At 44.5% G+C, this 23,958-nt stretch overlaps 5 protein-coding genes across 12 annotated transcripts in view; 3 read left to right on the top strand and 2 right to left on the bottom strand.

The window, feature by feature from the left end:
• Positions 1-2,882, top strand: part of CARPB (Carbonic anhydrase-related protein B) — a 12,555-nt gene extending 9,673 nt beyond the window's left edge. For all 5 annotated transcript variants that reach the window (XM_018037782.2, XM_018037783.2, XM_018037786.2 and 2 more), the window contains exons 8-10: positions 1,553-1,681; positions 1,759-1,804; positions 2,091-2,882. In XM_018037782.2, coding sequence (XP_017893271.1) covers positions 1,553-1,681; positions 1,759-1,804; positions 2,091-2,107 — 192 coding nt within the window. In that variant the 3' untranslated portion in view covers positions 2,108-2,882. The remainder of the gene's footprint in view (positions 1-1,552; positions 1,682-1,758; positions 1,805-2,090) is intronic.
• Positions 2,883-3,391: 509 nt separating this feature from the next.
• Positions 3,392-10,760, top strand: LOC108632926 (leucine-rich repeat-containing protein 24). 3 transcript variants are annotated; one of them, XM_018037810.2, is made up of 3 exons: positions 3,392-4,309; positions 5,005-5,268; positions 7,328-10,760. In XM_018037810.2, the coding sequence occupies exon 3, from the start codon at positions 7,363-7,365 to the stop codon at positions 9,337-9,339; it is 1,977 nt and encodes a 658-aa protein (XP_017893299.1). In that variant the 5' UTR covers positions 3,392-4,309; positions 5,005-5,268; positions 7,328-7,362; the 3' UTR covers positions 9,340-10,760. The 3 variants fall into 3 exon arrangements, with proteins under 3 accessions (XP_017893299.1, XP_017893298.1, XP_026666580.1); XM_018037809.2 differs by having other exon boundaries at positions 3,392-4,503; XM_026810779.1 differs by lacking the exons at positions 3,392-4,309; positions 5,005-5,268 and adding an exon at positions 5,278-5,562.
• A 701-nt stretch (positions 10,761-11,461) lies between these two features.
• Positions 11,462-14,014, bottom strand: LOC108632867 (CAPA peptides). 2 transcript variants are annotated; one of them, XM_018037702.2, is made up of 5 exons: positions 13,892-14,014; positions 13,669-13,707; positions 13,112-13,276; positions 12,671-12,811; positions 11,462-11,809 (listed from the first exon to the last, which is right to left on the bottom strand). In XM_018037702.2, exons 1-5 carry the CDS (start codon positions 13,947-13,949, stop codon positions 11,730-11,732), a joined length of 483 nt encoding a protein of 160 aa, XP_017893191.1. In that variant the 5' UTR covers positions 13,950-14,014; the 3' UTR covers positions 11,462-11,729. The 2 variants fall into 2 exon arrangements, with proteins under 2 accessions (XP_017893191.1, XP_017893192.1); XM_018037703.2 differs by lacking the exon at positions 13,669-13,707.
• A 3,181-nt stretch (positions 14,015-17,195) lies between these two features.
• On the bottom strand, positions 17,196-19,101 carry LOC108632939 (WD repeat-containing protein 18). The gene has a single exon (XM_018037829.2). It carries the CDS (start codon positions 18,673-18,675, stop codon positions 17,428-17,430), a length of 1,248 nt encoding a protein of 415 aa, XP_017893318.1. The 5' UTR covers positions 18,676-19,101; the 3' UTR covers positions 17,196-17,427.
• A 161-nt stretch (positions 19,102-19,262) lies between these two features.
• Positions 19,263-21,014, top strand: LOC108632940 (uncharacterized). Its single transcript, XM_018037830.2, has 6 exons — positions 19,263-19,372; positions 19,455-19,620; positions 19,683-19,900; positions 19,990-20,154; positions 20,224-20,402; positions 20,466-21,014. Exons 1-6 carry the CDS (start codon positions 19,263-19,265, stop codon positions 20,603-20,605), a joined length of 978 nt encoding a protein of 325 aa, XP_017893319.1. The 3' UTR covers positions 20,606-21,014.
• The last annotated feature ends 2,944 nt before the right edge of the window (positions 21,015-23,958 follow it).

Raw genomic sequence — 23,958 nt, 5'->3', positions numbered from 1 at the left:
ATACTTAATTGGATATTTCCTTCTATACTTTTTAGCACGTAGCTATTTATAATTAGCATTATTCTTCCGACGTCTGATTTCTTTTTAATTATAGGAAATGCGTTTTTCTAAGGTACATAAACTTTTGGGATTAACTGTATAGCCAATACATTCTTAAAAGGAAATTGCATAGGACTTTTCTTGTATCTGGCAAACTGTTCAGCATCGATGTTTTGCTATCTATTTCTTACTTCGGTGGCAATATATTCTAGAGGGTGTAAAAAATTGTAGACTTTTTCATACGATACAAAATCCCATAAAGCTGTAACTCATTAATAATCCCTCCTCGGTGGTATTACATCCCTCGGCTAGTTGAATGTTCATCGATAGTCAGGTCTTAAATTGTGGACGGTAGTGTACACGCAATACGTTGCTCGTTACACGGAAAAATTGCGACGAGGAAAGGAAACGCGCAAAGGTGCACGCGGTCCATCGAATATTCTAAAGCCGGTCCTCTGCGGGCTGCACTCCATTAGAGCGAAAAGAGCGTCCGGTGATGTCCGGCCCGACGATTATTAACCCCCCGGCGGCATGTTTATCAAAGCGATCTCTCTCAAAAACTGAACAGTGTTCCGTTTTCTAGCCACGGCGAGGGAAGAATTTTCAGACGTTTCCCCGCGGATGGAAAAGTTAATCGCGAAAACGAACTTGGCAATTTCTTAACGAGGCGTGAATTTCGAGCTAATTATCTCGCGTGACTGTTTAGTCCCGAAGTTCGGAGTTTAAAATACGTGAGCAGGTGTTCCTGCGAACTACTCCTATCAAAAGTCAAGGAGTCGATATCTGTATAGCAGTTCTCCGTGGCTGCCGCGTTAACTTTCAGGCTATTAAGCTGTTACACGATGGGAAAGGTCGTTTCGAAAGAGCAGAACGCAAAGGCGACGAGAACAGGGAGCAGCGTGCGATGGTCGTTCGCCCAGTTTCTCAAAATTGAACCATCGATAAATCGATATCTATAATGGTCGACGTTCCACCTATTAGCTCGGCGAGTCTGTTTGGCCATTACGCCGCGCAAAGACGATAAAGAACCGAGGTGTCTTATTTACCTAATTTTCGCTCGATATCTCCTAGAGACCAATCGAATTCCGCGTCCATTTAATCCTCGCCGCAATTCCTTCCGAGTCCCGGGAATAACAAAGAATTCATTTGTGAAATTACTCCGGAAAATTTCTAATCCTCGTCGTCGTCGTCGTCGTCGGAGGGTTATTACAAGACAAAAGGGGAATAAAATAAATGCGCGGGATGCAGAAACTTTGGCATCCAATGATTAAAAGAGAAAATATTCTACACCGGCGTCGAGTCAAAGAAATAAATCCCCACAATACCCATTAGGAGGCTCGGCGCTCTTTCAGGGCTTTCAGACTATTAATCCAGCTCGAGTAAAGCGTGAAAAAACGAGAGAGGCGTAAGGGCCCGGGGAGAAGAGTAGAAAGCAAAGACGGCGTTAGAGATAAAAAAAAAGGTTTGAGGCGTGCGATATTCACTCGATTCCCGGTTGTGTTCCGTTTTGCAGCTTCTCGCGTTGCGACAATTGATGCAAGGGGACAAGGAGCATCCGAACGCGCCGCTTGGGAATAATTTCAGACCGCCCCAGCCACTTCATCATCGTCCCGTTCGAACGAACATCGACTTCAACGTTCAGGTAAACGCGCATTGAATCTTAATGATCCGCGTATAATTGTCTGGAAACTCTCTCTGTTTTTTTTTTCTACTCCCCAGGGACAGAACAACTGCCCGACGATGAACAGGGACATACACTACAAAGGTATGAAGACCCAGGTGAAATGGGAAAAGTTCCTCCGAATACGAACGCCGTTTCATTTGCCGCGGACAAAACTTGTCACCAAGTTCGCTTCGATAAGCGCCGCCGCTCGAAACAATGACTGACAACACGTACAGTCTCGCGTACAATCAATTTTTATCGCGGCTCGACCCGTACTTACAGATCTAATTCGATTAAGAGAAAGTGGAATCTCGCCGGTTTTCGTATTCCGGCGAACACGACCTATTGCACCGATGAAGATACCAGACTGACGGACGATTTATCGCAGCGAACAGTTGGAAATAACCCAGCGGCGAGCTATGGAAGTGGCTGACGGTTAACTACGCTTCCCCTGGGAGTTACGAGGATAAAAACCCACTGACATATCAATTAAAATGATCGCGACCAGTGGTCATCACGTCGATCCGATCGAGCAAGAGGCCATCGTGGCGCGTATCGTTGAGAGCGGAAGAGCGTGCGAACGAGCGAGTGGATTTTAAAACAAAGAGATCCGAGTGAAAAAAAAACAAAATATGAAAATAAACAAAAAAATGCTTCGTTGTACTATTAGACGTGAATTGCCAAGTATGTTTCCAGTAACGAACAAGAAGAAACACACACGACACAGATACAGACAGGTTACACCGACAGACACGTACAGAAAAGATATAACTATATATAGATTACAATTTAGCGGAGATAAGATTAAAAAAAAAAAAAAAAAAAAAACGTAAGATTAAACACAAGATATATTATTATACGTATATTGATCAACTAAAAAAGCTATGACTATCGTGGCCTGTGTTGGGGTCGTCAACGACGATGATAGGGGTTACTGGGATTGAAACAAACGACGAGGTGCGAGATTCTATATGTATAAAGAAAAAAATAAGAACAAGAAGGAAGAATCACGCGCGAGCGATCAAAGATCCGCGCGTACACGCCCACTCACATCACCACCCGCATGATTACATGAATACGTACGACATTACATGCATACATACTTACTATACATGTACACACACATATCGAGCGAAAGTTTATACTATATTCTTGTAATAAAATGCTGAAAAACGTAGAAGTAAGCGGAGACACGAAACCTTATTACCAACCCGGTCTCATCCGCCGTCCTCTCCTTCTCAGCATCCGTTGATAATTCTACGCGGCAGTCGATAAGCGTGGGCGTATCGAACCCCTAGCAAACGCGAGGGTGCAGGTCTACCATCATTTCAAATATTCTGTTTCCTAGGCTATTTCTTTTGAAACCGTCGAATCGTTTCTGTCTTTCGAACGTTCGCTACTGACCGCGTTCGAACGATTCAATTAACGACACGGACAGCGCGACAGTTTTACCTAGTTTTTCATACGACGCTGCTAGGCACAGAGGAATAGAGATATTAGACAGCGGTTATCTAATAGTTCTAGATGAGAAGACTAGTTGGCAAGCCTGGCGGAGGCGTTAGCTTAGCGGGGGTGGATTTGATCGAAGAAGAATTCGCCGGTGCTGCCCGCGGGCGGGCTATGCGGCAAGGGAGCCGGAAAGGGACAGCTACGGGTAACGAGCGAGCGAGAACCAGCACCGTGAGAAGAGAGAAATAGGGGGGCGTGTGATCGTAGAGGGGTCGTAAGGGCGAAAGAAGGGGTAGCGAGAGGAACAGACACGGAAATACGGAGGCACCGTGTCGCTAGCCTCTGCGGCAAATCTGCAGGTTTCGCGTTACGTGTGCGTGAGTTCGTGAGGATTTTCGCGATCCTGAGACCAGTGCGAAGGGAGAGACCGAGATTTCGCGCGGGGCAGTGGAAAAACTGGAACGCGTTCGTCTTTGTGATCTCGCAGAAGGCTTGCCCCGCGGAGGATGAAAATGTTCGATGGACGCAGCATCCGTCGTCTCGTGTTCTCGCCTAGGAGACCGGCCAGGGAAGGATAGCGGACCAACGAGGAGGAGTTCGCGAGCCAGCAGCGGTGTTATCGTCTCGCGCGAGCAGATTGATTGATCGCTCCGACGAGAGGATAATAGAAAAGTGGTCGTCGATGCCAGTCGACGACCCCGCTCGCCAGGTGGGGGGTGTCCTCTCGTGAGAACGAGCGAACACACGTTCACGGTACGCGTGGAGAGGAAGCTGATAAGTGCGACCGAGCCTCGTACGTCGGTCCGTTTCCACTGGTTTCTCCACGGGCTTCGTTCCTACATTTGTGCGGTGTTCAATCAATCAACCGTGCACGGAATCGTCTGATCCCACCTACACACACCGATTGCTCGTCGGTGTCGTTCGGTTTGCTCGCGAGTACGCTCGCCTCGATAAGCTCGGCGATAAACAAAAGGACGAGAGGACCGGATCGAAGGACATACGCGAGACCGCGAAGAGGTGAAGAGTGCGATACAGTGTGGTATCTCGCGTTTAATATTTCAACGAGTCAGTGGTGCGAGTCAGCGATTGGTCAGACCGGGCCGGGCCGTGAGAGGAACCCACCGGATTTTTCGTCGCGTCTGCAGATTCTAGCTGCAAGTACGTACGTGCAGTGTGTAAGCGAATTTGCCGCGGTCGATGCACTCGAAGAGAGCTCGTTCGGGGGAGAACTCGAGTCGACACGTACACGACACGTAGAGAGGACCAGTCGATTCGAGTAATCGAGCGTCGAATCGAACCCGGAGCTGCCTGCCCGCCCTCGATTGCTCAACGAATCTGTCACCCTGACCGCGGTACACGACGCTGCTTATGCTCCTCAATTTTTACAGCTTACCTAAACTCTGTCTCTCGTACGTTTCAATTGAATCTCGTGGTCGGCTTATTCAATTCCCGGGTTCCGTCAGTCGAAATTCAGGCGATATCCAGAGTTATTTGGCCGCCCGAGCGTGGGTCTTTCCGTCTAATTTATGATCGATATAAATTTCGCGGCGCATTACGCGGGCATACCATTAGCGGGCGTCAGCAATTAATATGCCTTAGCGAGAGGCCGGAAGCAGCTTCCGAACTGTGCCTGTTGGAATTCCTACCACCCTCAGACTCTGAAGACTCCCCTCCGTTCCATAAAATATCCGGCAATTACGCTTTTAATCTAGCAGCCCTAAAGGAGATAAGAAACAGCCCCTCGAGCGTCAACTTTTAAATTAAACGCTTCTAAGTTTTATCGTTGAAATAATTTTTCAAGGAAAACGGATGTTGTACAACTATTGCAGAACGTGTATTTGTTTTTGATGCAGAATCAGTTCTGTGGCGGCGCGGGTGGGATTTGTGATTGGTAAAAGTGGGCCACATCAGCAGCGTGCGGAGCGACCAGCCACGGCGGCTTAATCAGAATGAAATCTAAGAGGTCCCGGGCAACAATGGCTTTGTGATGCTCGAAGGAGGACCCCGGTCGGCGAAATGAAAGCCCCTGAGAAACAATGGAAGCGTCCACGCAGGCATGACGGCCCCATTCAGATTCGCAGACGGCATGCTTAGTGCCGGCCGAACCAGACGCTCAAGTAAGAATAAGCTTACGCGAGAAAGGAAAGAGAAACCTTCCCCTTCATCCTATCGAGTGACACGCGCTTCTCACGTTACCCGATCCCAAGTACAATCCCTTTAATTGCCTCGTTCAGAAAAAGATATATTATACTTGTGATAGAACCAGAGACAGTTTCTCGTTTAACCAGTTTTCGATTTTTCTAAATGATTTGGAGCGGATTGAGTCGTGTTGGGAGCGGTTGAAAATTAAGGACGTCTGAGTCTGATATCGACAGACTTCAAGCCGTTATGTCGAGAAATATATTGTCCCGGTAGGTGACAAGTGTCTCGTACAGTAGTTCCTCCAACTATAGTAGCGGACTTTTAGTTTTCCGTGCGAAACCAGGACAGATGGCTACGCTGTGCGCTCGCCTCGCGTCGCGCCGGTCTAATTTTTATTTTAGGTCATCCGCGTTTTACGAGCAACACGTGCGAGAGAATTTCGCGGATGATTCATCGGCGTCGGTATCGTTACCCTCTTAATTCGATTCGCCCCGATAACTCGCCGAACAACGTTTAAAACCCTCCCCTCCCGACACTTACGCCAATTTCCATTTCAATTGCAGTCGCATTAATATTCATAATCGAGTAAATAAATTAGTCCGCGGCATTACAGATGTAAACGAGCCGGCTGTTTATTAACTTCATCACCTCGGGCTACGAGCATCCTTCACGATATTTCTGTTCTTTTTAGGAATCGATCACGCGGAATGCTACTAAATCAATTAGCAAGCGATTTTAATTGGCCAGTTCTCAGTCAAGTGGTTAAAATCGGATAAACGTAAGAGCGTTGTTTAACCAGCGGACGCTCGATAAAACGGCAGAAGCGGAGACAGTTTGCCTCGTAACGAGCGAGCACCGCCGCGGAGAGAGCGCGTGTTAATCCGGAAATTATCACGAGTAATTTTACACGCGGCGCCGAGAATGGGCTGGAACGACGTACGCGAGCGTTTCGGACCGTTTTAACGCGAATTGTAGTTCAGAGCGCGACGATATTGTAATTGCTGGCATTACTGTTCGGCGAGAGTCCGAAAGCAAGTGTACAAAGAGATCGTACATAGCTGTTAGTGCCCTCGTAAGTTCAAACACGCGAGTATAACTTCTATTAATTTGCGATTCGTTTTCGTGCAACGTTTCTTAACGAGTTTTAGAGCGAAACTTGTAAAACGTGGGAGCCTTTGCTCTTTTTGTTTGTTGTAACGATTGTTTGGTTTCACACGGGAATCTAGCTGCTTAATTAGCCCTTTTAGTTTCGTGCGAGCGTAAACAAGGGGCAATGAGAATGAATAGAGATATCAGAGCGTTTTCCCTGACGCTTTTCTGAAAAAGTTCGGCGGGTGTGCGTTCCGCAACAGTCAACAGGTTCGGTTTTTTTCTTATTTTTATTTTTACAAGTGCACCGAGAGAAAATGTTTCGGGACGCAGAATAACGTGAATATATTGAGGAAGATACGTGCTTCGAGCCTGTTTTCGTAACCGTTGCGGCCACGTTTATACAACGGGATATGACCCATTTTAATTTACACGAGGAGCTCGTGTTTTTTGGCAAACCAAAACCGACCCGGCTTGTTTGCGAGGGATTGAATACGCCGCGTTAAAAGCGAAACTACTTCGCCCGTTTTTGTATATTTTATATTTAACCGACGTTATCGTTCGCATTTTATTACCATATACGTCCGCGTAATTTACAGACTTTCGCTTTTTTTTCCTCATCCGGAACAAAATGGTTCCACCCTTATCTACGTTTCCACCCGACGGATCCCCCTTCCACTCTCTTTAATATTCCGATACTACCCTAAACCTATCCACTTTTTCGACACTGCGTGTAATATATCAAACGACTACAGTCCTATTTCCGAAATGTATCCATCATCTTTATCGACCGACTGACCTTTGAAACGTCGAAGGAAGCGGATCAATAACGGGATCAGACACCGTGAACTTTGCAATTATTAAATCCCACGAGTAGACCGCGAATTAGACGCGTTTGCGAGACGAATGCTGCACGCGATCACGGAATCGGCCTCCTGTTTACAGATCTGTAATCAACGAGTGGAGGATCGACAGGGACAATGCTAGGGGTAAGGCACCATCCCCTGCAAGGGCGAATCTTCTTGGCCATATTCTTCCTGCTCGGCTCGTTCGCGTTACTCTCGAAGGCAGCCGCGTTCCCAGATTGGACCGACTGTCCAGCCGTATGCCGCTGCAAGTGGACGTCCGGCAAGAAGTCGGCCCTATGCCCGGACGCCGGCCTGACCTCGCTACCAGCTTCCCTGGACCCGGACATGCAGGTGCTCGACCTGTCCGGTAACAAGATCCCCGCGCTCCAATCGGAGGTTTTCAAGCGTTCCGGGCTGCTGAATCTCCAGAGAGTCTTCCTGAGGAACGCGGGCATCCATCAGATCCACGCGGACTCGTTCAAGGACATGAGGATCCTCGTGGAGATCGATCTGTCCGACAACCACGTGTCGTCGCTCGAGCCGGGAACGTTTCAAGGCAACGAGAGACTGAGGATTCTGATCTTAAGCGGAAATCCGTTGGGGAATTTGAAGAGCCACCAGTTTCCTATGCTTCAGCATTTGAGAAACTTGGAATTGCAGAGGTGTTCATTAACACAGATAAACGGCGAGGCGTTCATCCACCTGACAGGATTAGAATCTTTGAGGCTAGACCAGAATCGACTTGAGTATCTCGAAGTATCTGTTATATCCAGTCTGCCGAGATTGAAAACTTTGACTCTGGACGGAAATCAGTGGAGCTGCGACTGCCGACTGCGAAATTTCCGAAGCTGGCTAATCCCGAACGGGCCTAGTAAACTGTATTCCGTGCCTCAATCTTGTTCGTCGCCGTTGAGGCTCGAAGGTCGCAAATGGGAAGACGTGAAACCGACCGAGTTCGCTTGCGAACCCGAAGTGTTTGTACTGGCTAGCAGCATCCAAGAGGAGACTAACGGAAATTTAAGCCTAGCCTGTCTCGCTACCGGAGATCCCGAACCCGAGGTCTGGTGGCAACTGAACGGTGGTCCTGTAAACGCGACTAAGCTGACCGACCAGATTTACTCGGGCACGTACGTGGTCTACACGACGTCCGAAGTCAACTACAACGAACGATCGTCTTCTAAAATGATCGACAGGTGGAACAACTTGACCGTTTACAACGCTAGTGACGGGGACGCAGGGGAGTATTCCTGTTTCGCGAAGAACATTGCTGGTCTCGCGATGGACACAGTCAGCATAACTATTCCTCGGGTGTACACGGCACCCACGCTCTCCCAGAGCGACAACTGGCTGCTCTGGGTGAGCCTGGCAGGAGGTGGAGCGGCCGCGTTGTGTGCTTCCATTTCGGCGGTTCTGTTGGTCTTGTGCGTGTGCGGTGGGTCTCGTCGACAAAGCGCTCGTGAGAAGGTCAAGCTCCAGGGCAGCACCAGCTTCGGTGATCAAGAGAAGAAGCTGCTGGACCTGTCCGTGACTACGACGACTCCTGGTAATAGCAATGATCGAGGCAGCGGTCACGGGAGTTTAGTGGAAGCCTGCAGCACAGGTGATCTCGAGTTAGCGGAGAGAAGCTCTTTGTGCGATCCCATGGGAGCGGCCACCGTCACCGTGGAGAGGCTTCGTCCGGAGGTCAGTGCCGGATCCGTGAGTGTCATGAGGTCGGTCCCGTGCACCGCCGTGTTTCCACCACCGCCTCCGGAGTTCACGAGCGGCGTTCTCCCGGCCGGTGTCTTCGGGAACATCTTCATCTCCGTGTCAGTGCCGCAAGACTCCTCGGAACGTTGTTACCCGGACCTCCTGGATCTTCCAGTTCACGGCTCTTCGGTGAGCAAAGCTACTGGAGTGCTTCCATCGGCTAGCAGCGTGTCCAGTTTCGCCACGCTTCCTCGACGGGCGTTGCGATCTAGCGACCTGTGCTCGCCTTATGACAATATGGGGCCGCGCGTCACGGCCAACGGGAGTTCCGCGTTCTCGCTGACGGACGTCGATCTGCGGTTATCGCCGCCACCGCCCCCGCGGATCATCCAACCCCCGCACGAGTTCGTTTCCCTGTGAGACGCGTCCCGGCCTTTGGGAGACTAGGCTCGCATCTTCGAAACTCGTTCGTCGCTTTACCCGGTGTTCAAACTCTCGGCTTTCCTTTTTTAAATAAGTTTCGCAATGGAACGAGGCCGACGTATAATTTATCGAACGCTCTGTTAAATCATTCAGAGTCTTGTCCTCTCGTTGTGTTCGGTTGTCGCATTTTACACTGGTGAGACTTGGGTTTGCCACATGGCGAGTGCATACGAACGACGGAATTGTTAACGGAGAAATGTGTTCTGTATTTAAATTAGCCTGTGATACTCGTGTCACTTGGATTTCTTTGTTTTACCGACGATGAGATTCGATAACAGTCCCGCTGCCAAACGTTAGCCGACGAATAATTAGAAGAGACTGTGTTTTGTACTTCCTCCGCTACTATACTGTATGTATTATAATACACTGTAATTGTTATATCGTTACGCGAACGGCTCACACTTTTTAAATCATCCACATTCCTCGAGCGTAAGTGAAAGGAGAATTGTATGCATACAGGGACCTAGAAAGTTTGTATCTCGTGCGTATATTACATGACGTCCGGCAGATGTTATATCGAAAGTAGCATAACAGAAATATATTTGATCGAATTCAATTCAACTTATGTCTGTCCAACCTAATCGATTACGTAAGAGTCTCGAAACTGCACGTTCTCTTACGGGCCACGTTCGCCGTTTATGTAAATAGCTAGAATTTGTAAGACTCGTCACCTTTTTATAACTGCTAATCATAATTTTAAGCGATATTTTTCGACGTCGATCGTTTATAGAAAATCTATTCTACTCAAGGTGTACAATATGTTGAAACGTTCGTTTGATTATAGTACTTCCAATAGAGAAACTGCAGTTATTTCATTTCCATCCAGCTTCCCATTCGATCCTCAACTCTAAATTCACCTTTCGACCGACCGATTCGATGACTCGTAGAGATCGTAGTCGAGAGGAGTGCAGTTTCGAAGCTAAGTCCCTCGTGTCTGTTCGCTTGTCTGCCTGGCTTGCTCGGTCGATCGACCAACGAACGGTAGCTAGACTGTAACATTTTTACGATCCGGCTAGTTTCCCGCTGCGATCACTCGCAAACGAAGAGGAGAGAAGCGTGTACAACGAGGAGAATGCGTGTGCGATTTTTTAGTACCTAAATCTCTTCTAGTTGCCAATACCCGCGGATCCGGGCGATTTGTAAATATAAGGAAGAGGCGCCGATCCTCTTTGAACAAGAATAAACGTTATCTCCCCTAATCATTCTCGAGGTGTATCACTAGTTTGTTACGTACTCTACGTGTGTACATATTTGTTATCGCAGTACACGTATTTAATATAGCGTGGCCGGCGCGAGCCGCGTCGCTGCCCATTATGAACACTTTGTCAATTAATAAAACGATTGAATTTTACACATCATCGAGTTATTGTTATCACTCTTCCACGGGCCGATCGATCCCTCGCCTCCGGGCAAGAGGGATCTTAAAAGGTCCATTGTCTCGATACGTTTGACGATGGAATTTCTAAACTACGGCACGATCAACTGAAATTCGGCCACGAAGTTCTCAATGCGGTATTCCTTCGAGAAATGTAATAAAGTCTTACAATCCCGCTGCTAAGAGTCGTCTCGTTTCGAAACAGCAATGCGATTAATGCGACGTTGCCCTGTCTGGTCCCGGTCAGCGTAATAGGAATAGATCGTTTATCGGTGTCTTTAAAAGGATCCTATTGATCAGAACGAGAGCTCATTAACGCGGTAATTAAATCTCTCTGAGCCCAAGCTAGGAATTGTAATCGTTTTCCCTTTGCGTTGAATCGAACCGCAGAAATTGGATATTCGAACTCGCGAAGGTATTATTTGGTGAATTGTTTCAGCTCGATCCGCTAATTATATTAGCAAACATCCGTATCGAATGTAATGAAATAAATCGGCTTAAACGCGAGAATTATGTAGCAATTTCGCGGAGTAAATATTACTATTATATAACAAGTGATTAATCTTTAATTCGACCGACGTCCATTTACGATGGACCATCAATAATTCACGCACAAAGGAGAAGAAGGAACGAACGCGGTTCCTATGAAATTCAGGTTCGACGGGGAAAGAAAATTCGAGAAAGGGAGGTAAAGAAACATCGTTTCACCAGCTTTATTACGGCTTTCGTGAGTCAGCGAAAATTCTATGCCACGACGTATACACATGCAAACTTCAATAAATTCTCGCAGGATAATGGGTTTCGAATTCGTGTTTCGCACAGAGGATCTCGTTCTACGATTCCCTGATAGCTTTTAGGAAAGTTTTACAATTATATCGGTCGCTGGCCACGAAGTAAAGACAGATTCGGTTGTGTCGCATTACGGATCCGTTATATCAGCTCGGCTTGGACATCATTTGCAGAGGGACCGCTCCATGTCGTTCTCGCGGCCGAGCCTCGGCGTGTAACCGTTCAGCTGACTGTTTCGAGATCCTGAAATTACCCAACGGATCTACGAATCTCCCCTGATATCAGAATTTTCACGCTCAGACGTGCGAAACGTGCTCAACAGAACCGAAAAAAGTGAAACAAATTCCAAAAAGACCAGTACCAAATAGAAACGAATATCAAGCCTAGAATTGAAAAAGGAAAAAAATCACGAGCAGAAATTAAACTTCAATCAGGAAGCTTGTAAGAAAACAACACTTCTTTCTTAGTTTCGCAAAGAGAATATCGAGCCTAGCTCCATGCATAATAGACTTAAAAAGAGAAACGTACGAGACGCAAGCAGGTGCTAGTTGAATTAAAAATTCAACATAGAAACACATTATAAGTCGACGGAAAACTGCAGACAATTTTTCCCAGGACGGAAATCGATTATCATCTATCCGCAGACCGTAACAAAATTCCCTGATGGAATTCGAGCCGGGTATAAATAACGCATTAGCAGCATTTTATTCGGTTGCACGAGTGGTGCGAAAAGCGAGGGTGGGAGCTGGCAATGAAATACTACCCGTATCAGGGTAAAAATTAAATTGGCATTTGGATCGCGTATCAACAAAACATTCGCGACAAACGTTCCCATGCTTTTGTCCCCGGATCGGGTATCAATATGCCACGAGGAAAACGTGGAAATATTTTTTTTTCACTAATTTCTATTTGAAACTTCTTGTTGATTCGGTACAAGTTTTATACGTTACTCCACAGCTACAGTTCAATAGCCAATTATTTTCTTGCATTCTCATTAGAAATTAGTCGAATGCTTAATCATTCTTCTAATACACATTTACATGAACGATATCAATGTTGAAGTAGGAAATGCACAAACGGTAATAAGAATCATGCACCACTTACCTCGTATCGGTGAGTAGACGGGCCTTTCGTCGATCTTCTGCCACGGTCGATAGTCTTTAGAAGGTGAGATCAACCAAGCCAGTTCCTTCGGTACGTGATTCGGAATCCTTCCCGCGTATCCGGGGGTCAGATTGCGAGGATCTATAAATCAGAAGAACCGCACGATTATGGCTGGGATTCTGTGTTTTGTCTCAGAGAAGTACTTTCGAAGAAATGTACAAGTGTCTTCACTGAATAATGTATTCCATGTCAAACTGGCTGTCCAGTCATTAATCATTATGAAAAATGATGTTCACAAGTTTAGATACTATTTCATCGTTCAGTTTTATCCGACTGAATGTATATTTACGGAATATATTAAATTAACTTCAAAGATTTATCACTTATTGTAGGAAATGATTTTCACAAATCGCGGAGATATTGGTTCAGGATTATAAACACCTTCATAATCTTTATCCGAGCTGTCCAAGTCGGGATTGTAGAGTTCAGTTTCCGGTTCTATATCGCCGTGGCGGTTGAAATTGATAGATAAATCGGATCGACCGATCCTGGGATAAGTCGCGAGACCGACAGCTCGTCTGTCATTAGTCTTCAGCCTCACTCCCTCTGAAAAATCACGCCGCCAACAATTAACCTCGCCGTTCGATACAAAGATTAAACAAAACTCAATATTACAGCACATCGAGACTTCTCTATTTCAACTGGACTATTTCAACAAAATATGATATTTTTCAAATAAATTCCACCTCGTTCCACAGAAGCTCGTACCAACATTTGCAGCAAAAGCGCCAGAGGAAGTTTTTTAGAACATATTTTTTCTGTTTTAATTAAACATGAAAGGAAGCTGAGCACGGCTCAGAGCAGAGAATATTAAAAGTCATGCACTCGTCAGTTAATTTTCGTCAAACACAGAGAGTCAATTAAACTAGTCACATCGAGATCGAGAATCGGTGCATTAAAAAGATAATTTCGAAAGAAGATCCATGCGAATATCTTGCCTTTGCTCGACGGCGATCGTTGGCCTTGGCATTGGGATACTAAAAAAAACCGATTACAGATTTTAGATCAGAATTTCTGTTTTAATTTTGTATTCGATTAATGATCGGATTAGAGAAGCGACAGAACTCCGTGATTACGAAAAACAGAAGAAGAGAGAAATGACGAGGCACGAAGACGTTCGAATGAACCGCGAAATCGTACGGTTTCCTGGATCGCACTTACGGTTGAGAGAGGTGGAAAATATTAGGACCACCAGGGTTACGGGTAGATAATTTCTCATTGCTACGAGATCTCGAGATTCAATGGAGGTGATACGGGATTCTGTTGAACACTGAACACCCTCAGGTACCCGACGTCTGATTTTATACCTTGCGCCTCGACCGGCTACGGGGGATGAAACCCCCTTCTTTTCAACCCTCTGTTTCCCACTCGGTTCCCGCCCCGTTCCGATCACTATGCTGATTCGATGGCTCGTTATCTCGACCCACGCGGATCTTATTTTACAAAATTACCTCGGCTAATTGTTCGTGAGGAAGTAAAAATTCTAATATATTATCAGTGGAATTTCAGCATCGTGTAATTATGGAGAACTGCATCGATATGTGATGCAATATGTTCAATCTCTATTTCCAAACGGTACCCTCGTAACTCAGGGAATAATTCGTTTGGTGAAAAAAACGTGTTGAACAGCGGTACATGGAACGCAGCCGGAAAGTGCGGTTTAAAGTTCTCCTAATGAGTTCCGGCACGGATGCAAATACCCACATAACGCGGGATAAAAGGGTGTGCGTGTAAACAGCCGGAAACTGCGATTAATGTTGACCAAACTGTTCGATGTTTCCTCATAAATCGTATTTTGCAATTAACAGAGAACCGCGGTGCCGCCCCACTGTATTTGACGCAATGACACGGAACCGGGGAACTCATTTCCAATATAATATAAATTATCGAGATCTCTAATTGATTTCAGAGTCGAATCGCGGCGGGCGGCTTTTATTTTCCAAAATACTAAACAAGCAAAATGCTCCGGGCAATTACAATATAAAAAAAACATGATCGCCGATTAATATTTTATCGAAGTACATATCTGAAATTTGCAATCAGGATTTTCATAAATCATCGCGTTAAAATTGTTATAGAATCGTGCAGGTTCTCGTTTCAATTTTGATTTGATTTTTTCACCAAGTTAAACAACGGTATAGAGCTACAGCGTTTCTCGTTCCAGGGGATGACACGACCAAACAATTCTGCGCACAGAACGGGGACAAATTTGCTCGTTTTCCATTTTCTGGCTGCTGCCAATTCCTCTGCTACGAGACCAAATCAAACAGTTACTGCTTTTATGATACATTTCTCATGGGAAATAATTTTCTATTCCAATCAGTGGATTAGATTACAAAATACTTACAGATTTTTAGTACGAAATTCAATAGACATACGACGACTACGATTTCATTTGAATTATTCATGATTTATTATATGTGATTACAATTGTATGATTTAATTATTTAATAGAATCTTTCACTCGTCCGATGGTCAATATCGGGAAAATTTCTCTGGAAATTAATGGCCCTTTCACCGACGAAACTGTTCCGTTCTGTGCCATTTCGTTTCGCCGTCACGTTTTTCTTTTTTACGCGTCCACTTCGCTCTAACTTCCGATACGATTTATTTAACCCTGAGTCCGTTAATTACGTGGAACGCGTTAAGTCAATGGAAGACAGGAACATTATTTATCGAAACATAAAACGTTTATTCAAGACGGTGCTCGTAGATTGCGAAATCAAACAGAACTTCTTTATTTTCTTTTTTTTCTTATTTTCTTTATTTTATTTCTATTATGAATAAAGTTTGACGATATGCCAAATTTCGGCACTCGCAACGTTTGTACGATACTCTTGTGTCTGTTACGAGTGCAACGAAATCCGCAGTCTAACGATTTAATGGCAAAATCGCTAATGAAATTACGATCCGTTCTAATGAAAAATCGTTACTACTTATTGAGGCTGTGTTCTATTTAAAGAAGAATGAGTGTAACGATCATCCGCGATAATCCCGGCACACACTGGCGCGTGTGAGGATTTATAAACGCGTGATACGATCATAATGACGTAGATTATGTCGCATTATTTCAACAGTCTACATCAAACAGTACATCCGAGTTTGTTCCGACATTCAACGTGCCGGACTACTTTTAATCCCTCTTAACAAAAATATATCGCGTCCGATTTTTTTTTGTAATAAAAGATATTAAACTTAGATCGATACGAAAGAAAAGAAAAAAAGAGGAAGCCTAGGTCATCCTACATCGATCTCCTTCTACGGGACCATTCCCATGCAAATGAAAAGGTATTCTAGTTTCTCAGGATAGCACCTTAGGCCTAATTTAATCGCGCCACGCATCTCGTTTGCATTCATCCACGTCTGATTTGAATAGAAAGCGTTGCAATATATCTCCAATGATGTTTTACGTTTTCATTAAAGTAACCATTTTCGAAGTCGGTTTGCGGTTTCAATTATTTCCGCACGCCACGATCCGATGTAAGAAACGGTCGGAGATTGAAACCTTTAACGTAGCGATACAAGCTTATTTGTTCTCTCAAACATTCTGCATCTCGACCCCTTTCATTGTGTTAGGTACAAAGAAGAGTTCCATTATTGTTAGCAAGAGGCCTTATAACCGGGGCTTACGAGCGTGCAACGAAACGAATTTACGAGGAATGGTAAACTCCCTTTTTATCTCCGACTACTCCTACACCGAGAATTCAGTTCTACACGAGCTCAAAGAATACCTAATGTAACTGTATTGCAAACGGGACTGTGATCTCGAAACTAATTACGGATTCGTTGATTTACGTTGCGGTTGATTCATCGCCCCGAATTGTAAATCCATTACTATTCGTGGTTTGCGTTCAGGAAACACACGCTCGTAGTTACAATTTTCCCGTTTGCCCTCGAGTAATATTTTTCGCAGTCATTAAAAAGATTTGATCAAACAATTTGAAATGCGAAGTGTTCGTCATCATTTTCAAAGGCAAAGGTTGAAGAATTTTAATATTGGCACAGGTTCTTTTATGGATAATGAATAATTGATGAAGAGCTACACTAAAATTGTGCTTCTTTGGTACAAATGGTTGAGCCGTTCTGGAAACGCGTTTATAGCCGCGATGAGGTGAAATGAAAAATATGAGGAAATTCTATGATCCGCCGATGGAAAATTGCGCACTGCGGAAATTATGATCGTGACTAATGCTAAGCGAATAATTAATTCCGTTTTTCAACCGCGTGAAGCGAAATCACCGTACGTTTTACAATATTAGCTGAACGGGTAAGATAAAGCGGTTGGATTTTGGAAGATTTTACAGGAAGCATGGAAATGATCCACTAGAAGTAAAAATTCGAATAATAAAATTCACTTTAATTATTATTGAAAATGTTCAATAAAGTATAAAATATTTGGGAAAAATTTTATATAAGACAGGAAAGTGAATCCAATGTTTCTTTCAGCATAATTTATAAGATCAACTTACATACGAAAATCCTCTTTAATAATTTCATAATAGAAAATAACTTGCATACATTTTCTCGTTAGCTTGTTTTTAAGTTCCAGAAGGTAACAAAAAGCGATGGGAAAAAACTGCATTGTGAAGAGGGTATAACAGGTATGCTTTATTGTGGTCAGTACTAGCATAAAAACTTTCTAAAGTTCATTATTATTAAAACACAGTATTCAGTCGAAGTTCCTCCTCGGAGTCCACTCATTCTTGTCCCAGAACGGCTTCCACGCTATACCGATAAATAGCAGCGTTGATTTTCTTCAGGTTGTCTATCTCCTCCTTCATCTCAGCAATCTGCCTGGACGTCGATCCTGAATTGTTCTCCGCGTATAAATCGAAGTTCAAAATATCCGCCGAATGCCTGTCCCTCGAAATCACCTCGATCAAACTCTCCTTCCCGGTATCATCGGATACCCTCTGTAGATTAGATAATTTCAAGCTCGGTTTAAGGTCGTTCACGCGAAAGTTCTCATAGTGTTTCGCGAAAAACGCGGCAGTGATTTGTCCCTTGTGTGTAATCGTCCTTAATATCTGACGGCTAGCGATGTCCCAAATGTGAACTTGGCTACCAGAGCCTGAGATTAAGTATCGGCAGTCGATCGACACGGACAGAGACACTACGGGTAATTCATGTCCCCGGAAGACCACCGAATCGTTCGATTCCCCTCCTCGTGGGTGCACGTGATGCTCTATTCCACGTGGGGGCTCGTGCAAATTGAATCGATACACGGCGCCGTCGGTGCAGCCGACGAATAAATCACTCTCGCGCGCGTTCACACAGACCGAGGTGAGGGGCACGTTGAATACGAGGGTGAGCAGCAGCGATCCGGACGCCGGATCGTAAACGTTGCATGTTCGATCCAGAGACACGGAGAACAGTCTTCCAAGCGGTCCGCCGTGACCGAACCGCAGATCCTTTACCGGTAGAGAATGGTGAGAGAACGCATGTACTGGCGCAGGTCTGTCGTCGTTCAATACTCGATACAAGGACCAGACGAACACCAGACCGTCCTCGGCACCACTCGCGAACAGCGAACCGTCTTTACTGAACGATAAACAGCTGACCGTTTGATAATGCTGGGATAAATTTCCCAAAAGTCGTCCATTGCAGACTTGCCAGATAAAGAGTTTTTCAGATATCGCTGCGACGATGTAGGAGCCGTTCGGGCTGGAGGTCAGGGCTGTCACCTTGCCAGGAGGTGTCAGTCTCAGGTTGGGAACGGGTGAATGATTGTTCAGAGGCCAGATGTGTATTCGTGGCTTCGTCAGATCTGCACCGATCATGTAGCTATCGCTTAGAAGCTGAAGGGTTCGATGAGCGAGGGCTCCGGCATTCTTGTAGGTTGACAAGGTCGATCCTGTTCGAGGGTCCCAAACCGCGGCACTCCAGTGCTCGCTGTTGCTATCGCTGGTTATTATCACTTCTCTCGTATCGCTGATTCGCGACATTTTTATAATCGTTCAACTCACTGTTTATCATATCACTGTCATGTCTATTGGAATAAATCGTCTTCTTTGACTGTTGATCTCCCGGTCGAAGGATTGTTTTGAATCTCGTAAACACGTGGGTTCGTTAGGTTAGGGTACTACCATAGAATACGAGGTACACACAAGAGCGAACTGCCAGTGTGTATTTTTGTAGCAGAATAAAAATCCAATTGAATTTCGATTGTCATTCACTGTTAAATAAAATATATTTTCGTAGTAATCTAAGATTGTGCAGAGTAAAAAAGAGAAATTGAAACGTGTCCACTTCGCATTCTCAATCTCCTTCTTATGATTATGAAAATCGTGTCAGTTGGTTGCTGATTCATGTTTGTGAGCAACCAAGCGCAGGTTCCTTCCCTGACCTTGATCGTGATATCGTATGATATAATCGCAATTTTTGAGAACGGAAATACGCGACAACTCGTCCCGGTGCCTTTTATTTCTTCCCCACTAGTTTGGTTAAGTTAACCTTTTGGTTGCCCCGTTCCATTTATGTTCCATTTGATGCCAAGGGGTTACGAATAGCAACTATTCTTTGGAACTTTCTGATGGGCTTTATCGATGATGAATTACAAGAAGTGTCAAAACTTTGTCAAAATGTCATCGATGGTAGCCGTCTCGTCTCCTGCGTTCGCACCATGGTGCGAGTGGAAATAACGTAAGTCTCATGTCATCCTGATAAACAAATTAACGAGCGACGAGCGATTGCTAACTCTTTATGCTATCATTGCCAATTACAGAAGAACAAAGTTCAAGACGATTATTGTGTGCATTCAGTTCCCCGAGAACTATCCTAGCGATCCGCTGTTGATCGAATTAAAGAGCAAAACGTTGTCAGTAAAGCTCCTGGATGGTTTAACAGAAGTCTGTGAAAGAGAATGCAAAAAATTGCTAGGGAAAGCTCAAGTAAGTATTTCAAATAAAGAACGTATTCCCTGTGCGTCTAACTTGGAATGATTTTACTCCAGGTTCTACCGATACTGAAGTTCATCCGTAATTTCATCGATGAAAATCCTTTGATTTGTTGTTACGATGAAATATCAGCCGTAAAAAACATATTGCAAAACGATGATGAGTTAAAATTGAAGCAGAAATATTCTTGTATCGGTCTCAAGGTTCAAGAGGGATTGTATTATTTCAAGGCAAAAATTGAAGTGTCTGACAACTATCCAGTTACATGTGTGACGTATGTGACAATGTTAACATAAAACTACGTACAAACATTGCCTGACAGTGTCTACATATATTTTATTTACAAATTCTTTTTCTTTTTAGAATCGAAGATGCAGATACAAATTTCCCTCCACTGTTTACCCGTCATTTCCTTGGCCAAGCAAGAGAAATAGCTAGGCAGTGCGTGGAGCCACCCCTCAGGAAAAAATCTCAATCTCCCTTTACACCGTCGCCGTCCTTAAAGATTGTCGCTTCCTTCCTTATACAGTATGTACATTGATTTACGAAAATTATTCTAATTCTTAGAGGATTTAACTTGAAAGAAATCACACCCAGGTCTGTGAAAAGTTTGCCACGAGAGCATTGTCAGTCCTGCAGGCAGACATGTCTGCCAGCCAACCCAGAGAATGCAGAGAGAAACGAAACCGCGGACATGCACGTGGAAAGACTCTACTGTGGACACTTGTTTCATCTGCAATGTCTTGTAAAATACATGAAGACACCTCCCTTCCATGGTAAGGAGAGATTTCGAACTTGAATTCGAATAAACGACTAATTTCTCATGAATTTTGTTACAGGTGGTAAAAAGTGTCCAACTTGCAAGCAACGTATCTATCACGAAAAATGGGGAGTGAGCGACAGACTCGCAGAGGCACGTTGGGCCCATCAACAGGCCAGAGCAAGAGAGTTAGCTGAGGTAGAGGATTTCTTTAATTGAAATCTAAACCTCATAAGAATCGAATGACAAGAAACGCGAAGTTGTCTATAAAGAACATTAATTTACGTGCGTTTAACATTCGGGAAATGTTAAGAGAAGGTATTTTTAATACCGTGGAGTCTGCTGTTGCAAACACTTATATTTATACTGCACTTTATAACGACAGTTTGTTTATAACATGGTGCTGTTAAGTTAAACCATTTGTGTTTTCTATTCCACTAATATTATGAGATTTTGTAATCGATTTTTATATCTGATCGATGAGTTTTTAGAACACCATACAATCGTCACGAAGTGAACATTAATGGCTCATCATTTTGTAACTTTCAAGTTCGTTTTCTATTATACGAAGTTTGTATTGGATTAAACTAATCGACTAAGGAATACAGATTAAAGTGTTACTTACTAATTTGATCGCAAATTATCTCTGCGTCCCTCCTTGAACAAAATGATCCGTTGTCGCTGAACGGTCGCAGATCGTCGGACTTCGTTCTCGATCATTCTTTGGTTAGCCCGCAATGCTCGTCGTTGCCTTCGATTACGACACTTAATCACACAATCATCATCGATTTAATATCACTTTCGAAGTTAATTACGCGACAAAGAACGAAATATCAACCGTTGAAATGTTCCAACTGTACGAAACGAACTCTCCTCGCGCGAAAAATGGCGCGGTATTCGGTGAACATGGCGCCGCCTGCCGAGGTGCTGCCGCGACAGCGTCTAACTCCGAAAGCAATTCAATTCAACACGATTCAAGTTTGAAACGAGTATTTAAGTTTATCTACGGACGCTTCTTACACACGATGAACAAGATTAAAATTGTTTGTCAAAGGTACTTAGAATGGGACAAAGAATATCATTTTGTGCGTGAGACATTGCGGTGAATCACAATTGTAAATTCGTTTCCACGAGCCGAAAGGACTACTATTGTAAATGTACAGAATCTGAGCACACTCTATTCATTTTATTCCAAGCAAGAAAGGCATTCTGTTTAATATATAATGAGGTGTACGTACAATTGCAAACGAAGCACAGAACGATGTGGTCGGTATCGAGACTGAGATCCGTGGTGTGACGTTGTCGCGTTCCCGCGCGTAATCGATGATCGACTGGCGATCGATATCGAAAGGAAATCGATACGACGGCGCAGTTGCAATTGTCAAACCATTTAACGGACGCGTAGGTGCTTTAATGCGTGCAGTGCACAGTTTATTGCCTCGTATATTTGCTACGGTTGTGATATATTGATTCTCCGTACCGACTTCGTCGATCCAACGGTTATCTCGCACGGCTTTCACGTTCACCTTCCTGGAATATCTCTCTTCACGTCTCATCTTCTCCTGTCATGTCATCGCCTCATTCGAACGGACAGGTAACAGAAAGGTAACGACTTTTACGAGGGAATTACTTAAGGTAACCCAATTTTTTAATTGTTCGTTTGCCCTAAACGCGATTATACGTATTCCTTTCACGTCGATCAACTATTGATCGAGGCTCCTCGGATTTTATTCGAAAAATGTCGAATCGAGGATCGCGATTTAATAGACAAATGTCGAACGTTTACGAATATTTGTCTGATTATCGATTGTGTGTGGAAATTGATATAAGAACGATATGACAGTTTTACATGCGTTTCAATCGCAAAGGTATGTATTTCAAATGACAGTGCATACAACGCTTGTCAATTGGACAGGTATGTATGTATTTGAAATCATGGTACGTGTCAATTGCACAGGTATATGTACATGTTCAAATTAATTTCCGCGTTATAATTAGTTTAACGCTATTGGCAAGGTTTTTCGCATGAACGTACTGTACTTGGTTCTGGCAGACAGCCTGTCAGACTAATTCCCAGTTATCGATTCCACGCATACGTGGAAACGCACCGATGTATTGCATTCGTAGGGTGGGTGAACCGCGTCTTTCTTACACGCTACTTCAGTAAAATACATCCAAGAAGCAGTCAGCTACTTACGCGAAGCTGATTAATTATATAAACATTATAAAGTATGCATTTTATGTATGAATTTGAATTTTTACAGGCCAGGATTCGTGAAGTCCAGGGTGGAAAATGTATTTCAAGAATCGATCGGATGGTACGACTTTCAGATTGCCTCTACCCTTTTCAAAAGGGAACAAAATAAATGTCGAATCGTCGAGAGGTATGGAAGATAAAAACGAGTAGGCCTGTCGGTGTATCCCTGGTTGTAAGTGCAATTTGACCCGGTTCGGCAATTTTCGAGAACAGTGCAGCTGTCCTCGATATCGGCCATCGAAGAATTCGCGATTCCAGTTTCGCGGCCAAATTTTCGGGGGATCGTCCTTGCGCTGATCCACCCTCGGGCTATGCACGTACCAGGGTTGTATTATACACACGATACACCTATAATTGCACGTAGGGCAGCTTTGTCGTAACGCTTCGCGGATCGATAGCTGGGAAATGGCCGGAAGCCAAGTCCGACGACGTCGTTTCGAGTTTTGCCGTTGTCACCGTATGGGACCTAACCCCTTTCTTCAATGTCCCACTTGTATACTCCCCTCAACGCGGAGTCTCTTCCTTCTCGCTGTCCGACTTGCTTTTTGCCTAACCGAGGAACCTCTCTTTCCTCTCCCAAAGCGTAAACGAATCAGCGCCTTAAACAGGCTCGGTTCTTCACAGGACGTCTCTAGCATTCGTAGGAATTATTCCAGTTGCTTAAACTTGTTATATATTTATTTTTGCTTGATTTTCTTTGGCCGATTCGATCCTGCTGGGATTCGGAGTGTATCAATTACGAGAATCGTTATTTCACCTGCTCCCCGAGAGACCGTTTGTTTGTCTTCCTTTATTGCGTTCAAATCGCGATTCGTGCTGCTGAATAAGCGCAACGCGGGGTGCCATTTATCCCAGCTTCTTTAAATCCTCAAGGGCAGTAGCTCTGAAAACACCCCCCGGCGATATCGAAATATGATACCCTGTTTAACCAGTAATGCATTGTCCCCTTTTAAGAGAAATATTTTCCTTCACATGAAACGATGTTTCTTTTTACGTGAATATTGCGGTATATAAACTGCTTTTTATATTGATATAAAATCCCGCGATCGAAGCGTGGATCTTTTAATTTAAACATTTAAAAATCGGGTAGGCCAATTTTCGAACTCTGCCCGAAATCCCTTAGCAACACCACCGTCGAAGTAAGTTTAACACTGAATGGGACGCGGGGCAGAGTCGAAAACATCAAAGGCGCCGTGGGTGCTCTCTCTCCCTCGCCCGCAGAGAGCGAGTAACCGTAACATTCTAAAGAGTTCCCTGTGCTCGCAGCAGGGAGGATTCCTTATCCTGGGGATCTGAAAGGCGACGGCTGGCCGCG

This window comes from Ceratina calcarata, unplaced genomic scaffold, assembly GCF_001652005.2.
Source record: "Ceratina calcarata isolate Rehan_Ccalc_2016 unplaced genomic scaffold, ASM165200v1 scaffold178.2, whole genome shotgun sequence".
NCBI classification, from domain to species: Eukaryota; Metazoa; Arthropoda; class Insecta; order Hymenoptera; family Apidae; genus Ceratina; species Ceratina calcarata.
This window is presented reverse-complemented; position numbering and strand designations above follow the sequence as displayed.